Source organism: Equus caballus, chromosome 6 (assembly GCF_041296265.1).
Source record: "Equus caballus isolate H_3958 breed thoroughbred chromosome 6, TB-T2T, whole genome shotgun sequence".
Taxonomy (NCBI): Eukaryota; Metazoa; Chordata; class Mammalia; order Perissodactyla; family Equidae; genus Equus; species Equus caballus.
Window position 1 is genome coordinate 13,669,445 of NC_091689.1, and position 10,643 is coordinate 13,680,087.

The following is a 10,643-nucleotide window of genomic DNA, read 5'->3' on the forward strand; positions in this document are numbered from 1 at the left end:
CGTTTTATTTACTGATCCTACTCCAATGACCTACTTCTGACTACATTTAACTTTCCTAATACTGCTTCTTTTTTGTTGCTACTATTGCTTTTTACCTCCTTACTTACTCTATTTTTTGTTGTTGTCATCTTTTATGCATCTTTGTAAGACACTCAGAATTACTCCTTCAAATAAGATAGCGTGTGAAAAAAAGAATCCCAACACAGCCTAGAGGAAAATGGAAACATGTGCTCCAGGACACACAGTGCATTAGAAAATTTGCCGGAGTGGGGTGAAGTGATTGAGAATGGAGAAGCATCCAGGCATAGAAGAGAAGTGGACTTGAGAAGAACAAACCCCACCCTCTTTCACAATTTGTCAGATGGCCTGGGGATGACTAAATAAGTTTATATTTTAAGGACTTAACAATTGAGCTCTGGTTGCCTTGGGAGGGTCTCTTATTATTATGGGTACCTGGAACAGCCTCTGCTGTGGCTTCTAACCTCAAAAGAACACTGAAGTAAACACTGACAGGTAATCTGAAATACCAGTGGGAAGGACAAAGTTCCTCTTCCTCAGGTTGAGCTCTTACCTCTTCGGGTAAGTCAGAAGGCAACATCAACCCACAGCAACTCCTCATGCCTTCCTATTTTGAGATGCTGTTGGAAGTGGCTACAAAATTGGAAGGTAAGTAACTCTTTGCTAGTTACTATTCAGGATACAAAAGATGTGAGCTACTTAAGCAAAGTATTTAATCCCGTGAGTCTCCATGAACTTCTCTGTGCCTCGCAACAATCATAGCTTCCTCCTAAGGTTGCTCTGAGAATTAAATAAAACATTTATCACCGTGCCAGACATTTGTAGCCTTTCAACACATGGTTTATCATAACACATTGATTACTGCTCTTTTTCCGTGGTAGGCCTTGGTGAGAACGGTTGTGAAGAAAAAGCCAAAAACCACACATGTTTACTCATTCTTTAATTTTTCAACTGTCATTACCATTTGTCTTCAAAGTTACTTCTGCAATGCCCTTAAGAAGCCAAAAGCAGTTCATACAATCAATAACATTCAAACTTGATTTTGTAAACTAAGTTTGTGTTGACTTCTTCGCCAGACAAGGGACTTTCCTCAGATGAAAACATGAATGTGTGATTTCTTCTAATGGGTCTCATTTCTGCTAAAGCTACACCCTTGTTATGAAGAGCCCCATCCAAAAAACAACAACAAAATGACTGTGTGAATACCAATTAAACAGGTTCACTTTGCCTATTGCTTTTAGCTCTAGACACCGACAGGAAGAAAACAAGTGTTTCATCTTCATTCAGTATCGCTTTCTGCATCTTTTCACTTATTCTTACTCCCATCATATGACTTTTGGGAAATTCTAGTATCTCCCACTCAATGTTTTAAAACCCCTCCCACTCTCAACTGTTTAAACCACAAAGTTCAGAGGGGAGGAAGTTCTTCCTTCTAGGAATTCCTCCTGCTCCTGGAAACATGTTTATATATTCGTTACTTCTCAACCAAAGATCTTCGGTCCGTCAAAGGTTCTGCTTCTATTCAAAGCTCCCTAAAATACCCAAAGCAGTATCAGTGGGGAACAGAGGAAGTTAGAACACATCAAAGCAAAGAGAGGATATGGAATTTTTGTGACGACTGAAGTCAATACTGTCTTCTCTTTACTACTGACACTTTCTGGGTGGACGGGGAGAGAGAAAACATAGTGGTTAAGTACCATCACTTCGGGCAGGATGTTTCCTCTTTAAAAGACGTCAATAAAGTTAGATACAATTCAAAAATGAGCTGCAGAGAAATTTTTGTGTAACAACAGAGTCAATGTCACAAATGCATTAAAGAGTACAGGATGAGGGATCTCCTGATCTAGGAAACACACAAACAGCATTAGGCAGAAACTGACCAAATGATTATTTGGTCTTCACTAAACCTCCACCCGCCTTTGTGCTTCCTTTTCATCATCTGACACTAGATAGTTCTCACCCTCTCTCTTACCCAAAGTCTTTGACTCACCTTTTCCTGTTCTATAAATAAGACTCCATTTCTCTCAAAGTGACAGATCTGATGTGGTGTCAGTAGAAAAGTAATCTATAATTTTTTTTAGTATCTTTCTTTTGAAATTCTACCAATCATAATATATATGCAGAAATGTAAACAAACCCTAGGTTTATAGCTTAATGAATTGTGGAAAGCTACCTAAATGAGCTAATTCATGCCAAAGTACAAATATACTTCATATATTTTAAAAGAAGAGCTTCTTATCAAAAAAGAATGCCTAGTTAGTGGTGTTATAATTTTGAGGCCAACACAGTATGTATATTCAACCAAAGCAATAAAACACCCAAGTCCTGACATTGGAGAAACGTTGCTGATCACTTTTGAACTGAGATTCTGCTCTAGAGAAGTTTGTTTTGTGGGACTACCATGAATGGTGTGTCAGGAAATTACTCAAATTTTACTCGATCCTATGATTGCCCTCTGCATGAGCTGTGATTCATTTGTCTTCTAAAAAAAATTTTTAGGATAATTAAGGAGAAAATATTTCTCTTTTCAAAATGTAGGGCTTTTTTCATAATTGTTCTTTATTATTATGGCTTAGTTTTTGCTTTTTAACAGTTTCATTGAGATATCTTTGATACATAAAAACTATATCTATTTAAGGTGTACAACTTGATATTTTGATATATGTAGACAATGTGAAAAGATCACCACAATCAAATTAAATAACTATCCATCACCTCTACACAGTTACCATGGTGTGTGTGTGTGTTTGTGTGTGTGTGTTGAGAAGATTTAATTAAAGATCTATCCTCTTGGCAAATTTCAAGTATACAATATAGTAATGTCAACTATCATCACCACGCTGTACACTGGTCTCCAGAACTCATTTACCCTGTGTAAGTGAAACTTTGTACCCTTTGAGCAATACCTCCTCATTTTCCCCTCACCTCCCTACCCCTGGTCCCAGCAACCACCATTCTTCTCTCTGCTTCTATGAGTTATATCATTTTTAGATCCCACATATAAGTGAGTTCATCCAGTACTTGTCTTTCTGTGTCTGACTTATTTCACTTAGCATAATGTCCTCTGAGTTCATCCACATTGTTGCAAATGGCAGGACTCCCTTCTTTTTAAAGGTTGCATAATATTCCACTGTGTATGTATATATAGCACATTTTCTTTATCCATTCATCCCTTGACAGACATTTAGGTTGTCTCCATATTTTGGCTATTGTGGAAAATGCTGCAGTGAACACAGGCGTGCAGATATATCTTCATAATTGTTCTTAAGAGGGATGCAAAATAAGGTGGCACCTCTTTAGAAGCCTGCCTGCACATGAGCCTACCACAGTGCCTTGCGTTAAAACAGAAATCGAGTTTGCTTTGATGTCTACTTTTGCTTTCCTCAGGAACTGCTATAAACGTTGGCCGCCCTGTCAGTGCCCTCACTCAGCATCCCTGTGCTCTCTGCTCTCCATAATCCAAACACATTCTGGAGCTTTCCTGTCCCAGGTGTATGTATGTGTGATAGAATATACATATATTGCTAATCTGACAACCTTATCTACTCTTATTAGGTAGAGCAGAGTTCAAACCCTCAACAATCTCTCTGTAACATTCTGACGGATTTTAGAAAGGGTGCTGTATGAATCTAGCAGGTAGTTTTTCTCAGCAAAACCTTCTAGTGCCTCTCAAATATTTTTTAATAAATGACAGTTTGCTACAATACACGCAACTCTACTTGCCTGTATTGAAGTGGGCTACCCACAATCTTCTTCCTCCATCTATTAATTTTACCCCTTGACAACCAGGATTTGAAGACTTGAAGCAACATCCATAAAGAATCTTAAAGGATTGGGTCAGCATAAGCAAGAATTAGTCTTCACTGCCTAGCCCAGTTGCAAGGTTTTAGGTTCCAAGGGGATGCTCTGCCCCACAGAGTCCCACTGAGTTTGGGTATCAACTCAGAGAACTCATCACCTTCCTGTGTCCCCTCATGAGTTAACTGACAGGATGGAATGCAAAGCACATGTCTTCTTGCTGCCAAAATCGCTGCCAAAACTGCCTGACTAGGTGTGTAAGATCCCATGAAATGTCTTGGCAGAAGCTAGTTCAGGAGTGTTGGCCAAGGTGCTGAAGTGAGGGAGAGAGGCAGGAACACCTTTGCCGGTGAATCGCCCCCTCCCCCAACTCTATTTAAGACATTGAGCTTATTCATTTTGAGAAGATAGCCTAGGATTTCAAATCTGACATAAATTTGGAGAAAGTAAGGTATGTGTATGTGTAGAAAGGTATCCAGGATACACAGTCTTTATAGAAATTCCAGTGCTACAAAAACTCCAGGAGAACCCACTTAAAAACAAAAGAAAAATTTAAAACATTTAGAGCTGTTTATTCCAATTGAATGCTACTTATTTCCCTGCACCTCCGTACCAAGTCATTACTGAGATTCGATAAAAGGAATCAACTGCAAAGGAAAGTAATTGTAAAGCAAATGGCAGAGAATGACAAAGCCACAATCCTGAACCATCATTCAAAAGTCAAAATTATTTTCTATGCATGCCTGTAGATTTTCGTATTATCTCTGCTTTTACTTGAACTGTCTTTTTCTCAAATGTTCTTTTTGACAGTTTCTCCTTTCTGCCCTGAAAATGTGCACGCTGGTAGCAGAACCACCGGGCAGCCCCTGGCACAGGGTTGACTAACAGTGAATCACTTCTGAGTAACAGCAGACTGCAGCCAGTGGTAAGTGAAAGAGAAGGCACCCTGGCCACCAACTCGCTTCACACGCCAATCACCCCCACCCTCTTGAGCATCCAACGCCTCTTCCCTCTGCCAGGCAATTAGCTTCCGTTCTGTTCAACTTTCCGACCTCTGGCTTTAGAGAAAAGTCCTGGCTGTGGGAACTGGCTCTGGGCAGCTCTTGGCTCCCTCCTCCTGGGTGACTGGCAAGAGTAACACTTTCTCTGACACTCTTAAAAGAAGTCGTTTAATTCCTAATGATATTTCCTGGCAAAAAGGAAAATGAAGCCCAAAACGTGGGATTCCGGTCCAGCAAAGGCAGGCCAAGAGCGCGGCTGGTGAGCCCACGTCTCGGTGGAAGGCTGTTCCCGCTCACTCCCCTTCCCCCCAGAGTTGTTTTTTTTCTGACACTTCCACCCCGGAGTGTGACACCTACTGGAACTTATGAACATCTGGAGAGGTATGGATATGATTTGGGCATCAGACAAGAAGGGCTGGCTGTTGCCCCAGGGATTTCCCGCGGAAATCACCCCGCGCTTAAAAGGCGTTGCAAGAAGGAAGTAACCAGTAAAGCGATGTTGGCGGGAGAACCCTGTGAACGTCTTAGAAAAATACCAGAAACCACTGGATACTTAATGACCCACGTCTCCCCGGCCTGTTTCCCCAGCTCTTTCTGGAGTAGCATGAAGTGGTTTGTGGGTTTTTACACCGTCGAGGGACAGTGGTGCGAAGTACTGCATTTCCACGAGAGCGGTAATGTGAGGCTCCCAGCTTTAGCCCCAGCGAGGACCTCGGATCACATCCTTTCCGCCCTGCTCACTAGTCGCCGGCGGTGATGGGGAAGCTCAGACCTGGGGACTGAGGGGTTCCGTTGTGGAGATACCTCCACCCTGGGGTCCCTGGCACCCCACAACCTAGCACCACTGCGACTCGCGATGCCTTCCCGTCACCTCCCCGAAGCCAAGCACATCCTCTCCCACGCTGCGCTTCTGCTGCCCGCAGAGCTGCTCCTCTGAGTCTCCCGGGTCCCCAAACGCGCCCCCGATCCTCACGCGGCGGGGGCGCTGCCTCGCAGAGGTGGCGCCCCGGGCGAACGCACAGGCGGCGGAGGAGGGAGTGCGGGGGAGGGGAGGGGAGGGGAGGGGAGGGCAGGGGCAGGGGCAGGAGCAGGGGCGCACTGGGCGCCTCAGGAGGGGCGGGCTCGGGGGTCCCCGGCCGCCCGGGGCGCGCGGGGAGGCGCGGAGGACGCGCCACACTCACCCGCTGCTGCTGCTGCCGGCTGCTGACGGCCACCGCGGCGGCGGACGCGGCGCTGTGCCGGAGCTCGGCCGCCTGCCCGGGTCGCAGCAGGCTCCGGGTGAACCTGCGAGTCCGCTCGCCGGCCATCGCCGGCCGCGCAGATCGCGCCGCGGGCCCGGAGCGCGCGTCCCGCTGGCCTTCCCAGCGCCGACCTTCTCTACCCACCCGGCGTTCAGGAAGCGGAACTCGGAGCCTTTCCCCCCCTCTTCCTCGCTCTACTCGCAAGAGGCGGGTTTTTCTCTCTTGCACCCCCACTCCCCCACCCCCTGCTCTCCGCTGAAGCTTCGCGACGACTTTCCAAACTCTGCGCTCCTCCGGGCGCGCGCGGCCAACTCGGGGAGCGGACCCTGCCCGGCGGCGGCGGCGCCTCTGGAGCGGGGGCCGCGGGACGCGCTCAGCTGGCCGGCCGGGGCTGTCCCCGCCGCCCGGGGGAACGGCAGGGGGCGGGGGACGGCGCGGGGCGGCCCCCGCGGGGCTCGGGCGGGGCCTCCCCGCGGCCCCAGTCCCCATTTGGAGGCTCCTCGCAGTGCTGGAGCGCTGGCCGCATTTGCTCATTTGGCCCCTACTTTGCGGGGCTGAGGAATGGGCGCGGGCCGAGCTCAGTTCGCCCTTCCATCCTTGGAAGGGGGGTGGTCAGAAGCTTGTTAAGGGTCTGGTGCCTGGGATCCCTGCAGCGTCGCCCAAGCCAGCCGTTAGAAGGGTCCTTTGCCAAAGCCCTCACTCAGGACCTTGGAATAAGCTTGCAAATTCATATACGCCTTCCACCAGTATTCGTTAAGCACCTACTATGTGCCAGGTAATATTGTTCTGGAAACTGGGGATAAAGGAGGGGAACTTACCAGCCCCACCTTTCAAGGCTGTGTGGGGCTGATACGTTTTTGGGGTTGGGGCTGGGAGGACCAAATAACGAGGTTAACAAATAAACAAATACAAGTGTGTATAAATCAGAGCAATGTGGGCCAAGAAGCTTGGGCAGTGGTATTACATAGGAGGCTGGGACTAGGGGTTACTAGGTAGTGTGGGTCAGGTATGGGGGTGGACTTAATTTGTGTTGTTTTTCTGCTCCCATTCTTGCCACACATCCATCTGGCCTGCACACTGTCTCCCGCTATCTGATTAAAGTCTTCTAAGAATTCTCATCCAGCGTCACTCCCACGGTGGTGGTTCTCCAACCCTGTGCGGGGCTAGTGGGGTGGAAGAGCAGCCCTGGCCACTAGGACACCAGTCTGGAGAGATCTGGGACAGCCACTCCAAGTATTCTAGGTTCTTCTTAACAGCTTTTTATAGATCTATGATACTGACATTTTCCCAAAGCCAATATATAGTTTTTTTTTTTCTGCTTTATCTCCCCAACCGCCCCCCCCCACCAACACAGTTGTATATCTTAGTTGCACGTCCTTCTAGTTGTGGGATGTAGGACGCGCCTCAACGTGGCCTGACGAGCGGTGCCATGTCCGCGCCCAGGACCCGAATCCTGGGGCGCCGCAGCGGAGGCGGGAACTTGGCCCCGCCAATATATAGTTTTAACACAACCTCAAGTATGGGTATAAAGAATGCTTAAGGGGCTGGTAAATACATTTGAGTCAGCTCTCTGCTATCTGGGATTCAGTTAGGTGGAGATACTGATTGGGCATTATTTCAGAACATTCTGGAAATCACGATACGCAGAGGATCTGGAAGATTTGGGAAGTGCCGTCTAAAACAGGAGCTGTTTCTACAATATACTTTGTAACAAAGTACTGCGTCTTGCATTACATGCTTTCACGTGGTAAGCAACATGGGGACAACGTAACTGTTAAGGGTAGGCGAGTCAGGCGGTTGCCTCTGTGGTGGCCGGTGAGGTCTCTGTGAAAATTACTCCCCTAACCACACCCTCCTAGGACAACTGTGCCCCGTGGCGATGCTTTCAAATGCATATTTTCTTGAGAGAGATAATACATTAAGCACTTTTGAATAAACTTGAGCTTCCCAAGAACGTGTATCTATTCTTTATCCCTTGTTTCAGGACATTACCTGGCACACAGTAGGTTCTCAATAAATATTGGTTTGTGGATGACTTTCCAAAGGGCTTAGATGGGCTGGTGCAGTCAGAGAGCTGAGGGTGCCAACACCTGAGGCAGAGAAAGACCGGGAAGGAGAAGAGAAAGGTGTGCTGGAAGGGACGGCTGCAGTGATGGAATATACCTCAGAATGTGTCCTAGGCATGGCAACTCGCTGAGCTGATCAGAAACGCCCAGGAACCCACACAGGTGTCTTCAATCATATCAAGTAACATCCCTCTTACTTCCTTTATTGCTACAAATGTTACTTTCTCCAGGTTCAGAGGGTCTGTCAGAACACTGACGTGAGAGGATATGATGAACAATGCCTATTTGCACTGTCCATACCCTGCATGATGTCCACTCCATGGGTCACATGGGGAGGAAGGGCGGATGGAAGTGACTTTACACTCAGGACATTTCAATAAGGATGCTCACTGGGACTCTCCTCAGCCCTGGCTATCATGTAGGTTTTAGATAAACCCCCTTCTGGGGCTCATTTTCTGCTACAGAAACATGCCTTCTGGTCTGCTAATTTGGGACTCTCTGCTGGTCACTCATCTTTGAGTTCCCTGGAGACATTTGGCTAAGATGTTCCATAAAGGCAAATTTATGAAAAATGCCATGAAGACCCTAATGTCAACTATGGACTTTGGGTTGACTGCAAAGTATCAATGTAGGTTCATGAATTGTAGCAAATGTCCCACTCTGATGGAGGATGTTGATAATGAGAGAGGCTATGCATGTGTGGGGGTAAGTAAAAATCTCTGTAACTTCCCTTTTATTTTCCTGTGAATTTAAAACTGCTCTAAAAAAATAACATCTTTTAAGAAAACAAACAGTGAATGTGACACAACAATGAAAAGATAAATTGCCCAGCGGAAGATGGGGCAAAGGATTTGAACATATGTTTCTCAAAAAAAGATACACAATTGGTCAATGCTCAGCATCATTAGTCGTTAGGGAAATGCAAATCAGTCATGGTGGGATACCGCAATGAGATACCACACCCATCGGGATGGCCGTAAGGAAAAAAATAGAAAATAACAAGTGTTGGGGAGATGTGGAGACACTGGAACCCTTGTACCTTTGTAGTAGGAATGTAAGATGGTGCAGCCACTTTGGAAAAGAGTTTGGCAGTTCCTTAAAATGGTAAACCTGGAGTTACCACATGACCTAGGAATTCCACTCCTAGACAAATGAAAACCTATATTCACACAAAAAGTTGCACAAGAATGTTCACAGTAGCTAAAAAGTGGAAACAACCCAAATATCCATCAATTGATGAATAGATAAACGAAAGGTGGTATATCCATATAGTGGATTCTTTGTTTTTGAGGAAGATTAGCCCTGAGCTAACATCTGCTGCCAATCCTCCTCTTTTCTGCTGAGGAAGACTGGCCCTGAGCTGACATCTGTGCCCATCTTCCTCCACTTTACATGTGGGACGCCTGCCACGGCATGGCTTGCCAAGTGGTGCATAGGTCCACACCCGGGATCTGAACTGGCAAACCCCAGGCCGCCAAAGCAGAAGGTGTGAACCTAACTGCTGTGTCACCAGGCCAGCCCCTAATGGAATATTTTCTGACCATAAAAAAAACGAAGTATTGATACATGTTACAACATGGATGAACTTTGAAAACATTATGCCAAGTGAAAGAAGCCAGTCACCAAAGACCACCTATTTATGATACCCTTTCTATGAAATGCCCAGGATCATCAAACCTGAAAACAGAAAATAGATTAGTGATTGTCTAGGACTGGAAGAGGGTTGGAGAAAAATGGGGAAGAAAGGGGAATGATAACTAATGGGTACAAGATTTCTTTTGGGGATGATAAAAATGCTCTAAAATTAATTGTGGTGGAGGTTGCACAAGAAGCAGATTATGGTTGTTGCTTCTGGGAAGGGGCACTTGACGGCTGGAGGACAGGAGTGTCCCTCTCTTTATGTGATTCCATACCCTGTGTGTTTATTGGATTTTGTATCACATGTATAATAACCTATTCACAAACAAATAAGTAAAATGATATTTTACAAAGAAATTTCATTAGGAATGACAAAGGGTATTAAGTACAGATTCAATAAAAATTTAAAAAGTAAAGAAAGTGTTATGAAATATGTTAAGATTTTGGCTCATATTTCTGCGTGGATTTCGTCTTCCCCACCCTCACTTTTTTCTGCGCCTGCACTTTTTCATTTTAAGAGATACCATTATAGAAACATATCCATCTTGGTTCCTATTTCTAAGGAAACAGCTAATTAATAAAACAATCGAATCTTCAGTGGTTTTTCATATTGTAGAGTGGAGTTAAAAGCACGTGCTATGGACTCCATCTGCCTGGGTTCAAATCCGAATTTTACTTCTACCTTCAGCAAGTTACTTAACCTCTCTAAGCTTCAGTTTTCTTATCTGAAAAATAGAGATAATAACAGTTCGCTGTGTGGCAGGGCTGCTGAGAGGATTATGGAGGTCAGCAGAAATTTCTTAAAAAGTGTCCAGCACATGGACTTCAGTGAATGTCATTACTACTAGACTTGTAGAGAACTTATGAATTTTTAAATTCTT

General features: G+C 45.5%; 1 protein-coding gene across 10 annotated transcripts in view; it reads right to left on the minus strand.

Annotated features, from left to right (window-relative positions):
* The window catches only part of DOCK10 (dedicator of cytokinesis 10), a 264,121-nt gene extending 257,637 nt beyond the window's left edge, over window positions 1-6,484 (minus strand). For 7 of the 10 annotated variants that reach the window (XM_070270525.1, XM_070270522.1, XM_070270521.1 and 4 more), the window contains exon 1: window positions 5,999-6,467. In XM_070270525.1, the coding sequence (XP_070126626.1) occupies window positions 5,999-6,124 (126 nt within the window). In that variant the 5' untranslated portion in view covers window positions 6,125-6,467. Of the gene's footprint in view, window positions 1-5,998 lie in introns of all 10 variants that reach the window. The other 3 variants (XM_070270520.1, XM_070270518.1, XM_070270519.1) reach the window with 2 other exon arrangements.
* Window positions 6,485-10,643: the final 4,159 nt, after the last annotated feature.